Source organism: Mustelus asterias, chromosome 8, assembly GCF_964213995.1.
Source record: "Mustelus asterias chromosome 8, sMusAst1.hap1.1, whole genome shotgun sequence".
NCBI classification, from domain to species: domain Eukaryota; kingdom Metazoa; phylum Chordata; class Chondrichthyes; order Carcharhiniformes; family Triakidae; genus Mustelus; species Mustelus asterias.
This window is the reverse complement of record NC_135808.1, coordinates 34,688,695-34,715,064: the sequence shown is the minus strand read 5'-3', so window position 1 is coordinate 34,715,064 and position 26,370 is coordinate 34,688,695. Positions and strand designations below refer to the sequence as shown.

General features: G+C 44.0%; 1 protein-coding gene across 1 annotated transcript in view; it reads right to left on the bottom strand.

The window, feature by feature from the left end:
* Window positions 1–422: 422 nt before the first annotated feature.
* LOC144497038 (H-2 class II histocompatibility antigen, E-S beta chain-like) overlaps window positions 423–26,370 on the bottom strand; it is a 39,696-nt gene continuing 13,748 nt past the window's right edge. Inside the window, exons 3-6 of the mRNA XM_078217763.1 lie at window positions 20,468–20,749; window positions 19,004–19,120; window positions 12,908–12,937; window positions 423–1,282 (exon numbers count right to left, since the gene is read on the bottom strand). Of these exons, the coding sequence (XP_078073889.1) occupies window positions 1,257–1,282; window positions 12,908–12,937; window positions 19,004–19,120; window positions 20,468–20,749 (455 nt within the window). The 3' untranslated portion in view covers window positions 423–1,256. The remainder of the gene's footprint in view (window positions 1,283–12,907; window positions 12,938–19,003; window positions 19,121–20,467; window positions 20,750–26,370) is intronic.

Genomic DNA, 26,370 nt, shown 5'->3' with positions numbered 1-26,370 from the left:
GTGTCCTTTCCAACCAGCACTGCTCCAGTCTGGCTCCCAGTGGTTGCTCTGGTAACCAGCTATATTTACATCGAATCCAGCATTGACCCTAAATTGAGTAAACTGCTTTGAATGGTGGTGAATGTAGTCTTGTGGCTATAAATCAAGGTGTGGTCAATAGTCTTACTGTGGGGTTTGGATATTACAGGATACCCAGGTCTCTTTCCTGAGTTAATTCTGTACTGTGTGAGATGGTTGTTAGAATGTGCACAGCAGGGAGGGGCTTATAACTAAAGCCAAGTGCACCAGCCCCTTACTGAGAGCAGAAAAGTGGAAGAGAATTTCTGCACTGCTCCAGTGATTTGATTGTGGAGTCCCCAAGGTAATTAATTGGGGAATGAAAAGCCCTTAAATTACTGCAGAGAGACTAAAGCAGCAACAGCAGAAGTACAAATGATCTTTAATCAAATTGGTTCCACTATGACAGACAAATTCAAAGATTAAACTCAAAATCTGCATAAAATCATGTACAGATACTAAATTGGACTAGTAAATAATGTAGATTTCTAATCATTTACAACAAGGTTAAGGCTGAATGAACAGCAAAGATGCTAAAACAGGAAAGATTCAGACTTACAGGGATCAGTGCTGGGTGTATCACATCTCTGGGTGGGAGGGAGTTGGGAAGGTGTCACTCACTCATCAGGACTCAGCGGCACAGTAGCAGTGGTTAGCACTGCTGCTTCACAGCTCCAGGGACCTGGGTTCGATTCCCGGCTTGGGTCACTGTGTGGAGTTTGCACATTCTCCTCATGTCTGTGTGGGTTTCCTCCAGGTGCTCCGGTTTCCTCCCACAGTCCAAAGATGTGCAGGTTAGGTTGATTGGCTATGCTAAAATTGCCCCCTAGTGTCCTGGGATGTTATAGAGGGATTAGCGGGTAAAATATGTAGGGATATAGGGGTAAGGCCTGGGTGGGATTGTGGTCAGTGCAGACTCGATGGGCCTCTTTCTGTACTGTAGGGATTCTATTTCTATGACGTAAGCTGTACATTGATTATATTCCAGTTTAGTTGTGTATTTATTATAAACAAGCTGCAGTGTAAAAATATCCCATAACAGCAAAATGTTATTTGCAAGTAATCAAAAGCCAAGGTCAAGCAGCATGAGCTGTAATCACACTGGATTCAGAGTCAGGAAGAGTTAAAAAGGTGCATTTAAAGCTGCTTCATCCCGTCTGTCGTTCCAAAATCTCCAATCACATCCATGAGTGGGTCAGTTAACTGACAGCTGGACCCATCAGACCTGAAACAAAGATTCAGGGTTAGAAAGTACAGGGTCCATTTTGGTATAGAGCTCCAAACTGTACATGGTCAGCCTGCAGTTAGCTTCAATGGGCACTTGTTTGACAGACTGAGACAGTATAGCTCAACAATATATACAAGATTGGAAGCTTCTTTGGAATTGTATTGTACAACTCAGAAATGATCAAGACTGTCGACATGGAGTCCTGCCTTGCAAAACTACCATAGTTCCCATCATCGCCAAGTAACCTGCCTTATTTGTACTTTTTTTTTCCCCAGAGACTGGTAGAAATAGGGTTATACATTGGCTACACCCTTTAGACATTTTGGGTTCGGACAAGCAGAGGCAGAGAAAGATATGGATGGGGGGGGGGGGGTGGGTAAAAGAGGAGGGAGGTGGGAAGAGAGTACTGTTCATGGAGAGGTGCTGAGAGTTGTTTTCAACGTTCTTAGTAGTTGTCACTTGAGGGCGTGAGAAGTCTGTTCAATTGTTAAAGTTACTTTCTTCTCTTACTGTTCAGTGACATTTTACTTTTTATCTTTGACTTGTTACCTTAATGGTTAATAAACTGAAATCATTTAAAAAGTGTTTTCTTGCCATTACAATCAAGTCTCCAAAACCTGGCGTGATTTACAATTGAGGTTATTGCAAAGTGAACTCCATAAATCTTAGTTCAGGTAAATAAAATAATGGTAACCAAGCAGCAGAGATGTGACTAAGATTGAGCACTTTAGTGATAACAGCTAATGCTGCAAGTTTGGAAACAGCTAACTGACAATAACAGACTTTAAAATGAAGCAAGCACAACTGTTCTATTTTGTCTTAGTACCAAGTGAATCTAGACCATTGATCTGGGAAAGTTTGAGTTATGCTCTGAATGCTTATTTAAAACTGGCAATGTCCAATTTAAGGAAGTGGTTAATGTTATTCAAAGTAGAGACTTTCACAAGCTGAGGAAGAGATTGTCTTGAACTGGAAATGCATCATTCAGATTTTAGGAAGTGTTTGATGGAAGAGCAGAGATGGACTATTCTCATCAGTATCATTTCAGACAGATTAGCTGTGATTGAATAAGGCAGCTTCTCGGAAATGTGTCAGATCCCCATCCTTCACTCCTTTTAATAAGGGAGGCAGGAGGAATAGATTTAGGGAGAAATAGGATTTATTCTGTGAAAAGGCATTTTGCAGACTTGAATCAAGATGATCCAGAATTTGATGAGTTAAGGAAAAGTACAGTTAGAAAGCAAGAAACTATTGTCAGTGTCCCCAAAACCAGAAACAGAATCCAGTTCTGGATGAAGACAGGAGCTCTGTTTCTTCCTCTGAATAATTCCCATCCACCACCACTGGTGGAACTGGTTCTCCTCACTTCCTCCAAATAAAAGGTGTGGCTATGGGCACCAACATGGGTCCCAGTTATGCCCGTCTCTATGGGTTATATGGAGCATTCTCCATTCTGGCCCCCTTCCACAACTCCTTTATCAATACATCAATACTATTTCAGTGCTGCTTCATGCTCTCGTCTGGACCTGGAAAAATTTATCAATTTTGCTTTCACTTTCCACCCCTCCACCAACATCACATGGTCCACCTGTCACTTTCCCTTCCTTGACCTCTATCACCAGAAATGGAAACAAACTGTCAACCAGTATCCATTACAAGCCCACCAACTCTTCACACCCCACATCCTGCAAGGACTCCATCCTATTTTCAGTTCTTTTGCCTCTGCTGATGCCACTTTCCAAAATGGCACTGCTGATAAGACTTCCTTCTTTATAGAGTCAGAGGTTTACAGCATAGAAACAGGCCCTTCGGCCCAACTTGTCCATGCCACCTTTTTTTTTAAAAAACCCCCAAGCTAATTCCAATTGCCTGCATTTGGCCCATATCCCTCTATACCCATTGTACCCATGTAACTATCTAAATGCTTAACAAAATTAGACCTGCCTCTACTACTATCTCTGGCAGCTGGTTCCAGACGCTCACCCTCTGAAAAAAATTGCCCCTCTGGACACTTTTGTATCTCTCACCTTAAACCTATGCCCTTGAGTTTTAGACTCCCCTACCTTTGGGAAAAGATATTGACTATCTAGCTAATCTGTGCCCCTCATTATTTTATAGACCTCTACAAGATCACCCCTCAGCCTCCTACACTCCAGAGAGAAAAGTCCCAGTCTATTCAGCTTCTCCTTATAACTCCATCGATCAAGTCCCAGTAGCATCCTAGTAAATCTTTTCTGCACTCGTTTAATAATATCCTTTCTATAATAGGGTGACCAGAATTGCACACAGTATTCCAAGTGTGGCCTTACCAATGTCTTGTATAACTTCAACAAGACGTCCCAACTCCTGTATTCAATGTTCTGACCAATGAAACCAAGCATGCTGAATGACTTCACGACTGTCCACCTGTGACTCCACTTTCAAGGAGCTTTAAATCGGAGTTTCCTCCCACTGTGGAGGGCAGGGCTCTCAACCGTGTTGACCCACAGGGGCATTGCTCACCCTCCCTCCAAAACCAGGACAGCCTTGTCCTTGTTTTTCATCCCACCAGTCTCCACTTTCAAAGGCTCATCCTCCACCATTTCCATCAACTCCAGCATGATACTATCATTCAACACATCTTCCCTCACTACCACCCCCATCAGCATTCTGCAGGGACTGTTCTCTTGGGATACCCTGATCCACTTCTTCACACCCAACACCTCACCCCCTGCCCACAGCACCTTCCCATGCAATCATAGAAAGTGCAACACCTGCTCACCATTCCAGGGCCCAAAAGGCACCTCTGCTAATCTGGTCTATTGCATTCACTGCTCCCAATGTGGTTTACTCTACACCAGAGACCAAAGGCAGACTGGGTGACTGCTTTGCTGAACACCTCTGGTCTGTCCACAAGCAAGATCCAGACCTTCCTGTCACTTGCCATTTCAACACCAAGTTATAAGGAGAGGCTGAGACTTTGCAATGTTCAAGTGAAGCCCAATGAAAACTTGAGAAACAGCACCTCATCTTCCGATTGGGCACTTTACAGCCTTCCAGACTGAACATTCATTGAGTTCAACAACTTGAGCATGAATTCTTTCTTCCACCTTCATTTCATGTCTTTTCATCCATCTTATTACTTTATTTTTCCACTTCTAAAGTCTCACTTGCCATTGTTTTCCAACCCCCTGCCCCCACCCCACTGGGGTCAACTGCGACATTCCTACAGTACACCTTTGTTCTGCCATTTACACACTGATCTCTTCAGCACTATTCTTTGCCTTTATCACCACTTACATTCCCTTGCCTATGCCATTTCTATGTTACGTCACATCTTGTGAAAGTTTTTACAAATATATAAAAAGGAATAGAGTGGCTAGAGTGAATGTTGGACCCTTGGAGGACGAGAGGGGGATTTAATAGTGGAAAACAAGGAAATGGCTGAGACTTTAAATAGGTTTTGTGTGTCGGTCTTCACGGTGGAAGACAAATAGTTTACTGAATATTAACGATAGAGGGTTGGTAGGAGGAGAGGTACTCAATACAATTAATGTTACCAGGGAGGCAGTGCTTGGTAGACTAACGGGACTGAAGGTGGACAAGTCCCCGGGCCCGGATGGAATGCATCCCAGGGTACTGAAAGAAATGTCAGGTAATAGCAGATGCGTCAGTGGTTATTTATCAAAATTCACTGGACTCTGGGGTAGTGCCAGCTGATTGGAAAACAGCTACTGTTACGCCACTGTTTAAAAAAAGTAGACAAAAGGCAGGTAACTACAGGCCGGTTAGCTTAATGTCTGTAGTTGGGAAAATGCTGGAATCCATCATTAAAGAAGAAATAGCAGGCCATCTGGATAAGAATGGTTCAATCAAGCAGACGCAGCATGGATTCATGAGAGGAAAGTAGTGTTTGACGAACTTACTGGATTTTTATGAAGATGTGACTAGTGCTTTTATATTCTATCCCCCTCGTGATAAATGCCAACATCCTATTTGCCTTCTTGATCACCTGTTGTACTTGCAGACTGAGTTTTTGCGACACATGAACAAGGACCCCCAGGTCCCTTTGCACAGTAGCATGTTGTAATTTTTTTCCATTTAAATAATCCAATTCCACAGAGGGGAACCGGTGGATGCGGTGTTTTTGGATTTCCAGAAGGCATTAGATAAGGTGCCTCAAAAGGTTGCTGCAGAAGAGTGGGGCACAGAGTTGGGGGTAGGGTGTTAGCATGGATTGGGGATTGGCTATCCAACAGGAAGCAGAGAGTTGGAATAAATGGGTGCTTTTCTGGTTGGCAGATGGTGACTAGTGGCGTGCCGCAGGGATCGGTACTGGGGCCTCAACGGTTTACTATTTACATAGATGATCTGGAGGAGGGGACTGAGTCTAGGGTAACAAAGTTTGCTGACAACACGAAGATAAGTAGGAAAGTGAATTGCGTGGAGGAAGCAGGTGGTCTGCAGAGAGATTTGAATAGGTTGAGTGGGCAAGGATCTGGTAGATAGAATATAACATTGGCAAATGCAAGGTTATTCACTTTGGAAGAAATAGCAAATTGGATTATTTAAATGGAAAAAAATTACAACATGCTACTGTGCAAAGGGACCTGGGGGCCCTTGTTCATGTGTCGCAAAAACTCAGTCTGCAAGTACAACAGGTGATCAAGAAGGCAAATAGGATGTTGGCATTTATCACGAGGGGGATAGAATATAAAAGCAGAGAAGTCTTGCTGCATCTGTATAAGGCATTGGTGAGGCCGCAGCTGGAATACTGTGTGCAGTTTTGGTCCCCTTACTTGCGAAAGGATATATTGGCCTTGGAGGGAGTGCAGAGAAGGTTCACCAGGTTGATACCGGAGATGAGGGGAGATTGAGCAGATTAGGTTTGTACTCATTGGAGTTTAGAAGGCTGAGGGGTGATCTCAGAGGCATACAAGATAATGAAGGGGCTGGATAGGGTAGAGGTGGAGAGATTCTTTCCACTTAGAAAGGAAACCAGAACTAGAGGGCACAGTCTCAAAATAAAGTGGGGTCAGTTTAGGACAGTTGAGGAGGAACTTCTGAGGTTGGTGAATCTCTGGAATTCTCTGCCCACTGAAGTGGATGAGGCTACCTTGTTGAATATGTTTAAGTCACAGATAGATGGTTTCCTGATCGGTAAGGGAATTAGGGGTTATAAGGAGCAGGCAGGCAAGTGGAACTGATTCACTTCAGATCAGCCATGATCTTAGTGAATGGCAGGGCAGGCTCGAGGGGCTAGATGGCCTGCTCCTGATTCTATTTCTTATGTTCTCATCTCCTATAGTATTAATCTCGTCTGATTTTTCCTTGTCTTCAGCTCTGATGAAGAGTCATCCAGATTCAAAACGTTGACTCTATTCTCTCTCCGCAGATGCTGCGAGACCTGCTGAGATTTTCCAGCATTGTTTTAGTCTGATTCAGCATTTGTAGCATTGTGCTTTTATCTGTTCATTAGTGTTCGAATGCGATTGTTGTCATAGTAAAATTAGTTTTCTTTAATGCTAATAAGTTTGTTTAATTGCCTGGGGAAAAAATGTAGAAATTAGAATTGGAAAGAACAGCATAATATTTAAGAAGGTGGAGTTAAATATGGTGCAAGTTACATAGGACTATGCAAATATGCAACTCCAAGGTTTAGCACCAGCTCTTTAGGTTCTGTGGAAAGGAAGCCTCAGTTGACTGGATTTAGAAAAATCTCCACAGCTTTTTAAAATTAACTTCTTGCAAATTAAGTATTTGACAGGTATGATTGTCTGTTAACTCATTGGGTTCCTGACCAGAACCACAATGGATTTTTCTTTCAAAATCCAGGTGCCAATAGATGCAGTTCTATGTCATGAATAAGATTAAAAGCTATTTTCAAGTTAAAGACAAAACTATGCAAATGCCATTTCTAAGTATTTTTTCCTTATTTAGGAAGAGCATTCAAGGTAAATGAGTAAAAAGGAAACTTGTTAGTGCATAAACAAAATCATAATTTGGAATTGGGAATGTCTGGTGTAATTTAGGAAATGCCATCCAAAATAATGAACAAGCAAAATATGCTAATGGTTAGAATCAAAGATATTTGATTTCTGTTTTAAAGGTAGGAGGACATTTTATTGAACTGTAAAGTTTCTCCAGAGCTCAAAGATTAGGTGGCAACTATCATGTGTTAGCAAGATCACATTGGGTGCACTTTCCTTTCACTAGAATTAGACTGGGGCTGGAATTTTTCTGGCTGCTCACACAAGCTGGATGCTCCAGTCCTGCTGATGGCACACCCCCATTGCAGGTTTCCCAGTGTGGGGTGGAATCAATAGCAAATTCATGACAGTGGTGGGACCAGGAGATCATACTGCACCAAGAAACACAGCTAGGAGGATCCCACCCTAGTTAAATTAACAGATTCCTCTCGGAGATTAGTGTCCTTGCCTCAGAACCAAATTCATTAGTCTGGCCACTAACTGAATCAGGACTAAATATAGACAGATGAGCAAAGGCTGTGAAGATCAGCTCAGTCTAGAATATGTCTGCATGATAGAGATGTTGCATAAGTGTGCAGATGTGATGTGTTGTGTGTGAAGTAAACAGGTAACAAGGACACCTATTTATTGACTATAGCTCAGCCTTCAACACTATTATTCCCACAAAACTCATCTCCAAACTCATCTCCTGGGCCTCAGCACCTCCCTCTGACTGCATCCTGAACTTCCTAACTCAGATCGCAATCAGCAAGGATAGGCAACAACACCTCTATGATCTCAACACTGGTGCCCCACAAGGCTGTGCTCTTAACCCCCTACTATAGTCCTTATACACCAAGTTTCAGGGCAATCCTCCATATTTTAAAAGGACTCAGGAGAAACCTGACAGTTTAAAAGTGGCCAACTGTCTGATAAAACCTCCCAGAAGGCTCGGTAGGACAAACATAAGCTGTGGACTGTGCTAAGGAAAGGTGCAAGTGGCCAGGTGCAGCAGAAAGGCAGACAGTGATCTAATCATCAGAAGGACAAAGGGAGATGGAGACCAGCAGACGAACAGTAAACAGGCCAGCAGGGAGACAGTGGCCACAGAAATCAGCCCCATCCACAGAAGACAAGACCACCCATCCCACTAATGGGACACCGTTCAGGAAGCTTCAGAGGAGCATTAAAAATACATTAAAATAACGACCAACGGGGGTCAAGGCAGTCCCAGCCTTGTTTGGACTTGACTCAATTAAACGGAGACTGCCGGTGATCAAAAGCCCCTTTGTCCTTGAAAATCACCTATGGGGGCAGGGAAGTTGGTTGTTAAATTAGGCTGAAGTCAAGATCAAACGAGGCAGACAAGCCAGAGCAAGCTCATGTGCAGAGGTGAAGACCAACAGCAGCCCAGTTTCAACCCTGCATGAAGATGTTTGAGCCCACCACAAAGGAACCCCTTTTAGAATTGTGAGTATCCCAGCCAACCTTGTGAAGCTCCCGAGGATAGGATAGAGGTTGAGGCAAGGGGAGGGGTGGTGTATTGTAATTTTAAAGTTCAGTAATCTTGTTTTGAACTGTGTAAAGATTTTACATTGTACCTGTTATACTTTATACTATCACTATGAGAGAAATGCTAAGTTTTATTCATGTGTGGTATTGGAGAGGTTGATTCTATTGTTAAATCACTAAGTTTTGAAACTCGTTTGGAGTTAGTCTTGCCTCTTGTTCCATCAGCGCACTGACAAGGTCACAGTTTCAATATCCCTTACCATAAATCCAGAGTCTAGAACCAAGGGTGATCTGAGTGATTCGAACCCACTCACTCAAGGGAGACTGCTGGTCAGGAGATAAAGAACAGAGTCTCTGTTCTCTCTCTTGGAGACCTACTCGAGTGGAGTGGGTGCAGGGTGGCAGTTGTCCCACCGACAAGGGAGAGAATCACTCAGGCCTTGGTGGTGGTTTTGGGATGGCTGTGTGATATAAGTATCAGGTTACCGGTCAGGTATAAACGGTGAGCCTGGTTCAGCGCTCTCTCCTGCGGAGTTGCCCCAGTGCAGCATTCCCCGGCCTTTGAAATTTCAAGGCCTGTGAGAGAGAGACACTCGCAGCTATCGGCAGACCCCCAAATACCGGCCTATAAGTGGAGTAAAGAGAAAGATCCCGCTACATACACCTATGACCATGTGGCCAAATTCCCCACCAATTCGATATTCAAGTTTGCAGATGACACCACTGTAGTGGGTCAGATCTCAAACAATGAGAGTACAGGAATGAGAGAGAATCTGGTGAAGCAACAATAGTCTCTCCCTCAAAGTCAACAAAAGGAAATTGTTATCAACTTCAGGAAGTCGAAAGGAGAACATGCCCCTGTCTACATCAGGGACGAAGTGGAAAGGGTCAAGAGCTTCAGGTTTAGGTGTCCAGATCAACAACCTGTCCTAATCCCCCTATGCCGACACTATATAGTTAAGAAAACCCACCAACACCTACTTTCTCAGAAGACTAAGGAAATTTGGCATGTCAGCTACAACTCTCACCAACTTTTACAGATGCACCATAGAAAGCATTTTGGTTGTATCACAGCTTGGTATGGCTCCTGCTCTGCCCAAGATGGCAAGGAGCTACAAAAAGGTTGAGAATGTAGCCCAATCCATCACACAAACCAACCTCCCATCCATTGACTCGGTCTATACTTCCCACTGCCTCAAAGCAACCAGCATAATTAAGGACCCCATGCACCCCAGACATTCTCTCTTCCACCTTCTGTTGGGAAAAAGATAAAATCTGAGGTCATGTCCCAACCAACTCAAGAACAGCTTCTTCCCTGCTGCTGTCAGACTTTTGAATGAACTTACCTTGCATTAAGTTGATCTTTCTCTACACCCTAGCTATGACTAACACTACATTCTGCACTCTCTCATTTCCTTCCCTATGAATGGCATGTGTGCAAGAATGACTTTGTTAATACATTGACAATAAATCAAAATGAGAATATGGGAAATCAGCTGGTTCAAAGATCAGGAGATATTCAGGCAAATGTTTTTTGTTTATATATCCAATTCAATCCAATCAAAGTCCAATTCAGAGTCTCAGCCAGTGAGGCATTCCCAATCCAGGCCTCACCATCTTGGGCTTGATCTACATGATCCAAGCTGATTGGAGCAGGCATAGCACCTCCAAGGCTTGATCTCATTTGCATCTTAACCAAAAGGCCAAGATGCTGCTTTAAATTGCTTCAAATGAAGCCTCAGTGTAATCTCATGACTTCAAACAAGTGCAGCACATTGATACTACACTTGATCTTGTATTCAGTCACATTAAAAATAGGTCTCAGTCATGTATAACTACTTCAACCAGCATGAAACATCCTTAAATTAGAGGCATTGACACCTACTTCATAGAGAAGCTGACTTTAAAACAAAGATACTGCTCGGAGTCAAAGTGTTAACATGTAACTATTAGTTACATTGAGGGACCAGCTGATCCAGTATATAAAGAAAGCAGGTGGGAATTGTGGGGAGCTTTGTGTGGCCTGTGTTGGTGCAATGAAGTTTCTTTATTAAATCTTTATCTTTGGTTCACTTTGTGAAGTTAGTTCTTTAATTGCTCGCAACTGAAGTATCAATACTGCTAGATGAACATTAAAGTTCAATGAATTTTGAATTGGGATGGAAGGTTAGGAAGTAATGTGGAGTATGAAATTGGTTGCAGCTTTAAGGAGGACTGGGTATTGATTGAGGTAATCTGTAGGTGGGGACAATTACTACAGATTGATAGTGCCGAGGGTCACATTTCACCCCAGAAACATTTTCACTTAATTGCAAAAATTCCTTGGAATCACACAAGCTTTACCTCACCATCCATAATCTTCTGAAGTGGTGGAGAAAGGGAACAAAGTAGTGTACAGATTACCCCAATGTGGGCAAACATGTTGCCACCATGAAAGGCAAAAGAGAAAGCAGAGAAAATAAATGGGACAGTATTAGTCAATTAACTAAAGAGTAACTACTGCACTTTATTTACAGATGTCCTGACTCTTCACATCCTGCCTTTTCCAAGAATTAACATCTAGCCAACAGGGATGGAAGCCCCAGGACCAATGCCAGCATCCCAAGAGACTGACTAGACGAATTTGGCAATTTCACAGATGTTATATAACTATGCAACAACATGGCAACTGTTTTTAATGCAAGTGAACAGCCTGGTTAAGACCCATTTCCACCATCTTTGTGCTCATACAAATGACCACAATTGTTGTTCTGTTCATCCTGTTATTTGTCTTCACAGGAGGCTACAAATTCAATGGATTTGGACTAGAAATAAATTCTGAGGCCCAAGTGAAACCCACAAGGGTGAATTGGATAGCGAGGGATCAATAAATTGACAATATTTCACCCTCAACCTGGGGACTGTTGGTAGTTTCAGTGTGATCATTTTGCAGTTTGAATCACTAGGTTCTTCAGCATTTTCTGCTAAAATTGATGGAAGCCATTAATAAAAACAAACCATTATTGGAAACCAGCTAGATAAGTCAAGTAGATAACTTAATTGCGACACAAAGTAATTCAAGTTAGAAAGCCTGGAAATGTTATTTGGAACACAAATGTTTTATTAATTAGTCTGAAAATGCTCAGGCAACAGACAAAAGCAACAATGTGTTAACCTTGACTAAGAGGGTGGCTGAATAGGTCTGCAGGACCTCAACTCCCAATGACAGCCAAGTAAATCACTTATTGGCCATGACAGAATCCCCACTGTGCAGAAGGGGGCCATTCAACCCATCAAATCTGCACCAACTCAGCACCTTATCCAGGCCCACCCCCTGCCCTATCCCACACTAAGGGGCAACGTAGCATGGTCAATCCACCAACCTGCACATTTTTGCACTAGAGGAAACCCATGGAGAGAATGTGCAAGTGCTACAAGACAGACACCCAAGGCCAGAATCAAACCTGGCTCCCTGGTGCCGAGAGGCACCAGTCTAACCACTGTCACTATTCCACATAGTCAAATTGCTTTACCACTGAGCTATACTCCCTCAGCCTACCGAGAGAGGCATGGTCTTTCATACAGTGGGGTGGCATAGTGGTTAGCACTGCTGCCTCAGCACCAGGGACCTGGGTTTGATTCCCAGTTTGGGCCACTGTTTGTGGAGTTTGCATGTTCTCCCAGTGTGTGGGTTTGCTCCCACATGGGGAGAGGGACAGGAAGAGGGGGCAGACAGAAGGAGATGGGAAGACAATATTTGAGGTGCTGAGAGCTGTTTTCAATGTTGTCAATATATTACTTGCTCTAAGGATGGAGAGAAGTTTATTCAATTGTTAGAGCTTTCTCTTCTGATACTTTGCTTTTTAAATTCGGACTTATTTTTAAGTGAATAAACTTCCTGAATTCACCATTTAAAGTGTTCTTGTCATGTGGTTATGTCTCTAGAACCTGATCCGATTTATGATTGGTGGGGTTATTGTAAACAAGTGAACCCCATAAATCTTGATAAAAACTGGCTTTCACCAACACTGGAGTTTGGGACATTCTGAATCCAATTCCTAATCAGTGCAGAGGAAGCTTTACTCTGTCCAAACTGCTGTATCTGAGCTGGGTAATTCTAGCTGTCAATGCAGTGATAGAAATCCACAACAGATTTGAAATAGTTATTTGCTGAAATACTTACGTGGGCCGTGATTGCTGGAATCCAGGATGGCTGAAAGAAAACAACAAACATGGTTAGTTCACCAAGTCAGAAGGTTGTGGGTTTACATCTTATTCTCAGACTTGATCAGAGGTTAATACACAATGGTGACAAGCAGGACAGTCATTCCTGGTTTGGACCAATATTAAACCATCGCACATTACAGACAGATTATCTGGTCATCATTGCCAGGCAGGATATTGGAATGCATCTCTTGCAGGATGTGGGAAGTCAGGGAGACCTCCAGTGTCCCTGACAACGACACCTGCGGGAGGACCATCCAGCTGCAGCTCCCAACAAACCACGTTAGGGAACTGGAGCAGGAGCTGGATGACCTCTGGATCATTCGGGAGAATGGAGTTTATTGATAGTAGCTTCAGGGAGGTAGTTACGCCAAAGGCAGAGCACAGGCAATTGGGTTACCATCAAGCGAGGGAAAAGGGAAAGGGCAGGCAGAGCAGGGTTCCCCTGTGGCCATTTCCCTCCACAACAGGTATACCAATCTGGATACTGTTGTGGGGGATGCCTTACCTGGGGCAAGTTGCAGCAGCTGGTTTTGCAGCGCAGAAGGGAGGGTGGAGAAAGAGGAGAGCGGTAGTGATAGGGGACTCGATAGTCAGAGGTACAGACAGGAGGTTCTGTGGCTGTGACAGACTCCCAGATGGTTTGTTGCCTCCCAGGTGCCAGCGTCAGGGATGTCTCTGATCGCATGCACAGCATTCTGAAATGGGAGGGTGATCAGCCAGATGTCATGGTACACATCGGTACCAATGACATAGGAAGGAAGAGTATAGAGAGTTTGGTAGGAAGTTAAAAAGCAGGACCCCGAGGGTAGTAATCTCAGGATTGCTACCTGTGCCATGTGCCAGTGAGGGCAAGAGTAGGATGCTCAGGCAGATGAACATGTGGCTGAGGAACTGGTGTAGGGGGCAGGGTTTCAGATTTCTAGATCATTGGGACCTCTTCTGGAGCAGGTGGGACCTGTACAAAAGAGACGGGTTACACCTGATCTACAAGGGGACCAATATACTTGCAGGGAGGTTTGCTAGTGTTATTGGGGAGGGTGTGTCTATTTCAATGCCAGGAGTCTTGTGGGGAAGGCAGATGAGCTGAGGGTGTGGATTGACACATGGAATTATGACATTATAGCCATTAGTAAAACTTGGCTACAGGAGGGGCAGGACTGGCAACTCAATGTTCCAGGGTTCCGATGTTTCAGACATGATAGAGGCAGAGGGATGAAGGGTGGGGGGGGTGGCATTGCTAGTCAGGGAAAATGTTACAGCAGTGCTCAAGCAAGACAGATTAGAGAGCTAGTCTACCAAGGCCATATGGGTGGAGCTGAGAAACAGGAAAGGTATGACCACATTAATGAGGTTGTATTATAGACCACCCAATAGTCAGTGAGAATTGGAGCAAATCTGCAGAGAGATAGCCGACAACTGCAGGAAACAAAGTTGTGATAGTAGGGGATTTTAATTTTCCACATATAGATTGGGACTCCCATACTGTTAAAGGTCTAGACGGGTTAGAGTTTGTAAAATGTGTTCAGGAAAATTTTCTAAATCAATATATAGAGGTACCAACTAGAGGATGCAATATTAGATTTCCTATTAGGAAACGAGTTAGGACAAGTGACGGAAGTATGTGTAGGGGAACACTTTGGTTCCAGTGATCATAACGCTATTAGTTTCAACTTGATCATGGATAAAGATAGATCTGGTCCTCAGGTTGAGGTTCTAAACTGGAAAAAGGCCAAATTTGAAGAAATGAGAGAAAGGATCCAAAAAGCATGGATTGGGACAGGCTGTTCTCTGGCAAGGCTGTGATTGGCAAGTGGGAGGCCTACAAAAGAGAAATGTTGAGTGCAGAGTTTGTATGTTCCTGTCAGGATTAAAGGCAAAGTGAATAAGAATAAGGAACCTTGGTTCAAGGGATATTGGAACTCTCAACTCTCAAAGGAGAGAGATGTATGACATGTATAGGCAACAGGGAGCAAATAAGATGCTTAGAGTATAAAAGATGCAAGAAACTACTTAAGAAATGAGGGCTAAAAGACAACATGAGGTTGCTTTGGCAGACAAGGTGAAAGATAATTCTAAGAGCTTCTACAGGTACATTAAGAGCAAAAGGATAGTAAGGGATTAAGTTGGTCCTCTTGAAGATCAGAGAGGACAGCTATGTATGGAACCAAAAGAAATGGGGGAGATATTAAATGGGTTTTTTGAATCCGTATTTACTAAGGAAACTGGCATGGAGTCTATGGAAATAAGACAAACAAGTAGGGAGGTCATGGAACCTATACAGATTAAAGGGGAGGTGGTGCTTGCTGTCTTGAGGCAATCAGAGTAGATAAATACCCAGAACTGGACAGGGTATTCCCTCAGACCTTGAAGGAGACTAGTGTTGAAATTGCAGGGGCCCTGGCAGATATATTTAAAATGCCGGTATCCAAGGGGGAGGTGCCGGATGATTGGAGGATAGCTCATGTTGTCCCATTGTTTAAAAAAGGCTCAAAAAGTAAAGTGGGAAATTATAGGCCAGTAAGTTTGACGTCAGTAGTAGGTAAATTGGAAGGAGTACTAAGAGATAGGATCTACAAATAGTTGGGTAGACAGGGACATTAGGGAAAGTCAACATGGCTTTGTGCGTGGTAGGTCATGTTTAACCAATCTATTAGAGTTTTGTGAGGAGGTTACCAGAAAAGTGGATGAAGGGAAGGCAGATGTTGTCTCCATGGACTTCAGTAAGGCCTGTGACAAGGTCCCACATGGGAGGTTAGTTAGGGAGGTTCAGTTGCTAGGTATACATGGAGGTAGTAAATTGGATTCGACATTGGCTTCTTCCATTGAGCCAGAGAGTGGTAGTGGAGGATTGCTTCTGAGTGGAGGCCTGTGACTAGTGGTGTGCCACAGGGATCAGTGCTGGGTCCATTGTCGTTTGTCATCTGTATCAATGATCTGGATGATAATGTGGTAAATTGGATCAGCAAGTTTGCTGATGATCAAAGATTGGAGGTGTAGTGGACAGTGAGGAAGGTTTTCAAAACTTGGAGGGATTTGGACCAGCTAGAAAAATGGCAGATGAAATTAAATGCAGACAAGTGTGAGGTATTGCACTTTGGAAGGACAAACCCAGGTAGAACATACAAGGTAAATGGTAGGACACTGAAGAGTGCAGTAGAACAGAGGGATCTGGGAATACAGATACATAATTCCCTAAAAGTGTCACAGGTAGATAGGGTTGTAAAGAGTGCTTTTGGTACATTGGCCTTTATAAATGAGTATAGGAGTTGGAATGTTATGGTGAGGTTGTATAAGACATTGGTGAGGCCGAATTTAGAGTATTGTGTGCAGTTTTGGTCACCCAATTACAGGAAGGATATTAATAAGGTTGAAAGAGTGCAGAGAAGGTTGACAAGGATGTTGCTGGGTCTTGAGACTGAGTTACAGAGAAAGGTTGAATAGGTTCAGACTTTATTCTCTGGAGTGTAGATTTGATAGAGGTGTATAAAATTATGGGTATAGGTAGACTGAATGCAAGTAGGCTTTTCCCATTGAGGCTAGGGGAGAAAAACAACTAGTGGACATGGGTTAAGGGTGAAGGGGGAAAAGTTTAAGGGAATATTAGGGGGGCTTCTACAGAGTGGTGGGTGTGGAATAAGCTGCCAGATGAAGTGGTGAATGCGGGCTCACTTAACATTTAAGAAAAACTTGGACAGGTACATGGATGAGGGGTGTGGAGGGATATGGTCCAGGTGCAGTTCAGTGGGACTAGGCAGAAAAATGGTTCAGCACTGCCAAGGGCCAAAAGGCCTGTTTCTGTGCTACAATGTTATGGTTCTATAGCATTGCCCATCTGGGAGTTTGTGGTTTATAAATTTTGTCCGGTTTCCTACATTACAATAGATTTCATCGACTGTAAATGTTTTGAGACAGTGGTTGTGAAAGACTACAAGTTCAGATTTGGATCAAACTTGGAGCAAGTGTTATCCAGATAATATATGAAAACTTGTCTGAGGAGCATTGACCAGGATGAGGTCAGCCAGATAAATTGAGCAGTGCTGAATTTTCCACCATAATAAAAGATTGTTGGAGTTAACCTGCTATCAAAGAACAGTACAGCATAGGAACAGGCCCTTCAGCCCCCCCAAGTCTGTGCTGACAGATGCCTCTAATATTTTCTTGCCTCTGCACGGTCTATAGCCCTCTATTCCCTGCCTATTCATGTATCTATCCAGTGGCCTCTGCAATGTTTAGCTAGATCCCATAGTAGCTTGTCAAACAACCAACAAAGGTCTCAATTTAGCAATAACAAACCAAAACATTATATTGGCAATTTAGTGATTTTTAAAAATTTGTGTGATTTGCCTGTTAATGTTTTAGGTTTAATTGTTATGGCTGTAGAAAATTGTGGAAGACTACAAGCACTTGCTCCCACCCCTCACAATAAATGTCATCAAGAGTAGATGGAACTATTCCCACTGAAAGGATCAAGAACTAAAGGTCACAAGTTTAAAGTAATTGACAAAAAGCAGCAAAAGCGAAGAGAAAAAAATCATGCATTAATTGGTTATGGTCTAGAATGCATGGAGTTGTGAAAACAGGTTTAATCAAAGTATTCAAAAGGAACTATAAAATAGACTGGTACTTGATGGCCAGTGCGTCATGTGGGCCAAAGGGCCTCTGTGCTGTAATATGACGATAAAGAAGGCAGGAGAAGTGAATTGTTCAGAGTGCCAATGCAGACACAATGGGCTGAATGACCTCCTTCTGCACTTTAAGATTCTGGAAACAGGTCTCAAGTTCCACAGCCCTGATGTGGACAATTACTTCACTCAAGCCCAATGTCCCTTCAGACAGTCACAGCTTCGCTCGCTGCATTGCTAACTCAGTGCCTGAAAGCCAAAGTTTCAGTTCTAGTGGTGTTCAGCATAGTCAAATTCACATGTCAGCAACATTCCCCCCCCGCCAACCACAGACAAACCCACAACACAATGCTATATGGAATTCAGGGTCTCACTTCCCCTGCACATTATCAGCTTTGAACTTGTTTGGTTGTCTGTTCTCAATCCCTCATTTCACCGAGATACTGACAGAACCTGTAACACTTGTCTACAATATTTAAAATAAATATCTGGTTACATTGCAATTTAATGTAGCTCAACTTAATTTTAAATGTATAGAATACATGTGCCTATAGTGCAGAGTGTGCACTTGTGACCTTTAGTTCTTGATCCTTTCAGTGGGAATAGTTCCATCTACTCTTGATGACATTTATTGTGAGGGGTGGGAGCAAGAGCTTGTAGTCTTCCACAATTTTCTACAGCCATAACAATTAAACCCAAAACATTAACAGGCAAATTACACCTCAAATTTTAAAAAAAATCACTTTAAATTGCCAATATAATGTTTTGATTTGTTACACCAATTTTTTTTTAAAGTGAGGCCTTGTTCATTGGGTTTGACAAGCTACTATGGGATGTAGCTAAACATTACAGAGGTAACTGGATACATATGTGAAGAGGCAGGGAATAGAGGGATTATGGACCACAGGCAAAAAAATTAGATCAGGCATCTGTCAGCATGGATTTGGTGGGCTGAAGGGCCTGTTCCTGTGCTTTGATAGCAGGTTAACTCAAGCCACCTTTTATAATTGTGGAAAAATCAGCACTGCATTAACCGCTGTTACTATTACATATTCAGCTCCAGAAGGACAATTTGGAAATATCCAATGATTCCACCAACTACTTTAGTAAGAAATTTGTTCAGAGGGAAGGAATTTCCTGCCTGTGGTGTTGCCTTCAATAAAAGTTTCCCAGTGAAATTGCTCCGGTTTTGATTAGTTTCTTCCCTCACATTGCACCAAGACTCAAACTAGCTGACTCCCAATACAAGGATTGTTACCACAAGCAAGGTTAACATGTCAACTTTAGGTTGGAAGCCAGGAAGGCTTAAAATATTTGGATGTTCCCAGCCATCATCCTGATCTTTCTTTTGTAGAGCCTTCTATGAAATCAGACTACCCAGAGTCACATCCTGAGGGTAGGGGTTTTGTGCTCACTGAACAGAATCTTACCTTTAGCATTCCTCAGCTTCATAATCACTCCAGCCAGCAGGATGATCAGCCCAATTCCAAATCCCACAGCTCCAACAATGATCTTGTGTTTCTCTGATTCAGTTGTGCTTCCCACTTCTGTACATGAGAAACAATCCAGGTGTTAGAGCAGCACAGGGTGTTCTATTGAACTTGACAGCATTCTCAAACAGAGCTGGAGGGTAGTCACATGACTATCAAGCTCTGGAATGATCAACTTATGTGAAAGGAGTTTAGGAGGAAGCTTAAAGGTTCCAACTGGTGTGCAGCAGCACATTGTGGGGCCTTCACAGCACACCAATGATTAAAAATTAACATTAATGTAAATGAAATAAATCCAATTAGTTTTCAGCTGTGGTTGGCATCTCCAAATCCTGCTGAACCTTGAGCCTCCCACACATGCACTGGCTGGGAATAGGCCCAAAACCATGCGTGTAGCCTAACTGATGTAAAAAATCAGAAGCATGCATGTGACTTTTCCAGCAGGCACATGCAGTTTGGATTACCAACATTAAACAGAGTACCTTGTGTAGCCCTTGCCTGGCTGACACATGCACAGGAGATCCCAGGTTCTTTGGGAATTGGAGATGCCGACCACGAAGTTGAAGACAAAAGTCCCTGTGCACTTGTACAAAAATGGAGGCAAAAGCTGGGGAGAAGTAAAAAAATTCCCAGTAAGGGAAGACAGAGGTAAGTAGGGACCAATAAAAGAGAAACAGCTTAAGATCTTCCTTGTAAACTTCTTAAACTAACAAAAATTGTATTAAAATGGTGGCATGATGTGTTTAGAAGGTTTTAGGGATAAAAGGCTTTTGAGGGCAGTTCAGTTGGAGGAATTTATAGTACAAAGGTGTGCAGTGACAAAGCAGGATAAGTGGTAATCTATTGTGAATAAAGCAGGAAAGCTAGATTTGTTATATCAGTGACAAGGAAGTTCAATTTCTAATATGTAGGATTCCTTCTACAACATGTGACATCTATAAAAGGAGACTGCTAGAGCTAATGATGAGTAAAGTCTGGTTAGCACCTCGAGTCCAATAATGGTCATTCCAGAACAAGAATAGTAAAAAAAGTGACAGATTTTGGAAAGATGGTACAATAGAATGAAAAGACTAAGTGATTAGAAGCACACCAAAATTGAACAGGTAGAGAAACCCAAAGGTTAGGGTAAAAATGGACAGACCAGAGAACCCTTGACAAGGCTCCTCACTGGAGGAAATTTACAGCAAGGCATAGCCAATTTATTACAAAGTGATGCTAGGTAGTGGTTCCTCTCAGGATCTGTTCTGGGGCTGCCTTTTGTTCACTGCTTGCAGCAATAACTGCTAGAACTGACAGATTAGCCCGAAATGTAAACTATTTCTCTCCCCACAGATTCTGACACCTGCTCAGTGTTTCCAGAATTTTGCTTTATTTCAAGTTGTACTCCATACATTATGTTCTTACCCCAGTCTGTTTTCTTGGGTTCATTCAGGCTGCTGTGTTCCACATGACAGGTATATTTATCCCCAGACACAGGCTGATACTGGAGGAGATCCTGCACCTGATAGGTCCAGTCACCATCTGATAACAGGGCAGTGTTGATGACACCATCGGGAACCGGCACTCCATTTTTCAGCCATGTGACCTCAATCTCAGGAGGGTAAAATCCAGTAACATGACACAAGAGCAGGGCTGACTTTCCAGAATGTGGCATTGTTTTAGGTCGGACAGTGACTGTTGGTTTGACTGGAATAGAAACAGAAGAGTCAATTTAGAAATAAAGAACATAGTATAATGGCAGCAAGTGTCTGATTTTCCTTGAGCCTTGTTACTATTTGTGGAGAGTTTTGGAAGACCTTCACTCAAGTCCTTTTCTACATGTTCTGGCCTTCGAATCAGGCAAGATTGGCAAGTTGTGGAATTGGAACACAGATCCACAGAGAAGAGTGTTGCCCTGAAGAGTGGAAACACCTTTACCAAGTGGTGGCTTCAGTAAGACGAATGGAAGTAGTGAAATGAGATACCAGGCCTCCTATTGGTCGTGGTTTCTGGCAACTTTTTGCGATTGGTCCATTTGTCATCATGCCAAATGGCTCAAACTTGATTAAGAATCTCATGTAAACTGGAAATGGTGACACCTGAAGCAGGAACCAAGGGGTAATTTTTGATATTCAAGTAACTGGCTGGCTGCATCACAAAATATCAGAGTGGCCGGGCACTAGCTCATCATGCCCTTCAGTAAAATGTCAAATGTAATGATAGCCTGATGGTATATTTATCTGATCAAGTTCAATGTTTGAAGGGGAAAAATATGAAACAGTGACCAAGATCCTAGATTTAGGCAAGACGAACTTCAATTAGAGACATAATAAACTGGGCAAGAATATTAAATGGGTAAAAAAGGAACAGTTCTGGAGAAGTGTTCAAAAAAGTTGATAAAATCAGTGTATACTCCCTAAAAGAGCTCTATTTGCCAAAGACAGGCATAGGTAACACCATAAAACAAGCATAAAAAAATAAGCAAAAACACTGAAAAAACTCAGGTCTGGCAAAGATGTACTTGCATGAGCCCCTATTATGCCTGTCCTTTTGTTTATGTGGACCACCTCCACCACATCTACTCTGATGATGCCACCTTTGAAAATGGCACTTCTGACATCTGCTTTTTACCTTAACTGATAATCCTCCCCTACCTGTAGTTGACAGGGCACTCAACTGGGTTTGACCCATTTCCTGCACCTCTCCCCTCCTCCCAGAAGGATGATAGGGCCCCCTCATCCACCCCACCAGTCTCCACATTCAAAGGATCATTCTCTGCCAACTCCAACATGCCACTACAAAGTATTTCTTCCCACTGTCCTCCTGATCAGCATTCCACAGGGATTGTTCTGACATCACCCACAACTCCCCATCCCATGTAATTGCAGAAGGTGAAACACCTGCCCTTTTGCCTCAGTGCACATGGACCCAAACACTTCAGGTTAAGCAACATTTCACTTGCACCTTCTACAATTTAGTGACAGTATTTGGTTCTCCCAATGTGGTCTCTCTACATTGTGCCCCCCCACCCCCCCGGTGTCTTACAACTCCCCCCCTCTTCACTTCTGATGAAGGGCTGACAATCTCTCCTTCGATGTTGCCAGATCGGCTGAGTTTTTCTAGTTTAAAGCAGAGTACCCAAGAGCATAAAGAAACAAAATTCAAGCGGTTCCAGTACAGCTACAATGGCAGCTTCCCACCCACCAATACGGAAATTTGTTTAGGGTGCCCTTGTGCACAAAAAGCTGGACAAATCCAACCCAGCCAATTACTGCCCATTCTGTATCATTGGCAAAGTGATGGAAGGTGTTGTCAACCAGCACTTACCTTAGCAATAATCTGCTCACTGCACTCAGTTTGGGTTCAGTCAGGGCAAGGCAAGACTAACTGCTATTGACAGAATTGGTTTATTGAAAAATGACACAAAGTTTAGATATGTCTCTGCAGCAAAATCATATTGTATACACTAGATTAGCATAAAATAAAACATGCAGTGCATGGTTATGCATTAGAAATACCATGATTTATGGGGCTACTGCCAAGGGCTGCAAAATGGAATCTTTCAGCTGGCAGACATCTGATGAGCTGACTATAGAATAGCAGAGAAAGCAGTCAATCTCCTCATCACCCAATGATATCCTCAGGATCATTCCTATCAGTTAGATAAGACAGAATAATTTTGCCAATGACATACAAAATGAGGAATCTTGTCCATTTGAACATTGGTTCTATCCACACTGAAACATGCCAGATCCTACATGAGAAAACTGTTAAAGCACCAGATTCTCTCTGCATGGTTCTTCTTTTATCTCCTCAATGTTTGCTTGAAGAACTGAATAAAATTTCAATGAACTCATTGGCACTCTGGAACACCATGAGGACATAAGGTGCTATACAAGATTTCTATGATGGTTCTCATCATTAGGCATCTTTGAGTGAGATGGTGGGCAGCTGGTCACTAGGAGGTCTGCCTGCCAGTGATTAGAGATTGGAAACTCAGGAGCCTTTGTAGTGCTTATCTACATCTGGCACAGTAAGAAGTCTCAACACCAGGTTAATGTCCAACAGGTTTATTTGGTATTATGAGCTTTTGGAGCACTGCCCTTCATCAGGTGAGTCAATATCTATATCTATTTTATTGCATACAAGCTCAAAGTCCTGGTGCACTCTGCCACCCTGATGCTCCTGCATGAGGTACAATTTCAGAACCAAACCTCATTCTATGGGTATGTGAGAAAGATTAAACCACTGAGATGCAGTTCTCATTGAGAAATCCAGACATTTGATTCAGTGGCTTCACATTTAAAAATGGACATTGTGGGTCATGTCTACTGAGTCTTATAATGAACTAAATCTTTGGATCTGTTTGGTTACAAGATTCAACGATAGAAACTGTCAGGTAAATCCACAGTTATAAAATCACAAGACTGGTCTCAAGATTTAACATGAAATGATTGCTGCATTGAGAGACTGGGTCAGTTATTCTGAAAGGAGGCAGGAAGTGTCCTTGAATGTCAGCTGATTGATTGGAGAGCCTCAGACCCTGGGGAGTTTGGCTTGGCATGATTCATATGGGGGTGGTTTTTCCAGTTGAGTCCCACTTCATTAGTACTGCCAGTGGGAAGCAACGGATTTTCCTGCTGGTGGCAGCAGCAGTCTTTGGGATAATTGCAGTCAAAAACACTGGTGGAAATGTCCCCCAAAAAAGTGTCTTAACAGTAAGAAACATGGGGTGAACTGTGCCAGTCTCTTGGGTGTGCACAGCAATCTTTCTACACTTAGTGCTCTGATTCACACCATTATTGGGGCTCCTGGAACCTGACTCACCCCAAAGTGGCCACAGCTATGCACTGTTAAGCAGGGCAAGCTGCATTTAAACACTAATGATACAGTCACACCAGGAAGATGACACCATGTAGAGCAGCCCCACAGTTCACCAAGAGCTGGGATGGTTGCTGGATGCAGTAGAGGGTTCTTCCCCCAAGGTGGTTGGCAAACTGGGGGTCAAGCTAGCAATGCACCTGGGAAGCTGTGGCAGTGGGTGCCTGTGCACTGGCAGAGGATCAATGCTGCAAGAAAATAAATGACTGTTTAGGCAGGAGTCCATCCTGTCCTGGCTGGAATGTTTATTTTGATCCACCCCCATCACCCTGCAGCCTCCCAGCACCTGACCCCCTAGCACCTTCCTCCAATCACTCTGGCAAACCCCCTCTCCCTGCAGAGGCACAGTACTGACATATGCCAGCTGATTGCACCCATCCTGATATTCCACACTACCATCCATCAGGTTTTCGATTCTCCCTTCTGTCCCTGCAGGAGAAGATGGCCCATAACAGGGGAGGACCGGGAGAAAAATCAGGTGGGGTCATAGTGCTGACAGGAGAAACAGAGGAGCCGTGACTGACAGGTTGGCATGCAAAGTGTTGAGCCACAAAACCTTCATTAATATGACCTCTCTCAAGTTGCCAGCTGCCCAGATACTTGTCCCTCCCTTGCACATGTCTTCTTTTGCAGGAGGGGACCTTGATGAGGCCAGGCTGTCAGGAGTCAGCCCCACCCCAGACCAGTTGACACATCCCGAGGACAGGCATCACCTGCACCATCCACCAGCACAGATACAGTTACCTCAGTGCAATATGTAGGCAGTCAGGATTCTGGGGTGCACCACCCAGCTGTTAATACCCTTCAGGTGGAATTGGGAAAATCTGAGGACACAGGCATGGAGATCTTCCAGAGCCAAGAAGACAGCTGAGCCCCAGCCAGGTGCCAGGCCTCTGGGATCGGTTATCCTGAAGCTGGAGATGCAGAGGAAGAGCCAGGGATTGCCAGGAGGGGCTGTCAGCAACAGCAAGACTGTTTGGAGGAGGAGTTCCACAGCCTTCAGTAACAGATGGTGCCAGCACAGCAAGGGTGGCACCTGGAGTGGAAAGCCTGGGGCAGGAAATGGTCAAGTCGCTGAGGACCCAAGAGCATGCTCAAGACAGATGGTAATGACTACAGGCTTTGCCTTGTCAGAGGGCACCTGAGGGGCTTTGGAGCTTGGCCCAGATTCAGAGGACCATCATTGAGGGCTTGCATGCCATGGACAGATGCAGTTGGGCCTCCAAGACTAGCAGAACCAGGTGATGGAGGCCTCTGGAGCTCACTCCAGCTGCCCCTCTGCCCAATGGTGGGTACTGGGAGCACCAAGGGAGGCTGAAGGCCTGGAGCCCATGCCAAGGCCTTCCACCAGGCCACTCTGGCTGTCCCCAGCCCTTCCAAATACCCACTTCCTGACACTGGTGCATCTCATGGGCAGTGGGCTGATCAGAGTGGCACAGCTACAACAAGTTGGCCACATTCCATCAGGTCCTGTGCCCCCCACCCCCCCCCAGGGTAATGCCAACCATGTCAGACCATGGGGTGTGGAACACAGCTGACCACCTCTACCTCCGATGTGCATCCTAGGAGATCACCTAGATTTAGCGGTAGGTCACACAAGATTAAAAAGCTGTAGGGTCACCAAGAGGGCAGTCACTGTAGTATGCACTATTAAATATTCTTGCACCCCACAGTTGACTCTGCTGACTGAGATCCATGTCACTGGGTACAGTTGATGTTAGAGAATCCCTGTGAGGCTCAGTCTTGTTGATTGCAAGAGGCCCTTCAGCCCACTGAGTCTGCACCAACCATACCTACCACCAGAGTCATGCAGTTCCCAGTGCCATGCACCTGGTTGGTATTCCAGGCGCTCATCCAAAAAATTAGGGTTACGAGGTCACCAGCCCCTAATGTTGATGTGGGACTCCTGGTCTGAGCTCCTCTGCCCCATTCCCTGCCAGCCCCAGCATTGTAAGCCCAGTGACAGACAGCCTGGGGTGGATCCTTGTCATGATCTGAACCTAGGCCCCTTACACTTTTCCCCCCACCCCCTGGGTTATTGGGCCCACATGGGTGCCCCCCCAGCCTCATTCAGTGGACTTGGGCACCCGTGTGCAGTCAGAACAGGTAGGAATCAGACTGGTTTTGCGTCAGAGAAGCATCACTGTGCCACAGTTGTCATCACCCTCCTGCCTGGAGGAGTAATTCACTAACATGGCCAACCTAGGCACATCACCCTGGTGTGGTGTGAAGGGGACAGTGGCAGGGTGAGGGGGTTTGGAGCTGGTGGACCCCAAGACTCATTGTGAGAGCCTTGTGGCAATGAAGGCTTCCCTCACCATCCTGCCCGACTCTTGCCACCTCCTATCCTCCAGCTCTCAGCCCAAGTCCTCCACATTCTCCTGGGCCCCCTCCTTCCTAAAGGCATCTGCTTGGTCCCCCTCCAGGAGGTCTCCCTGCTGCTGTGC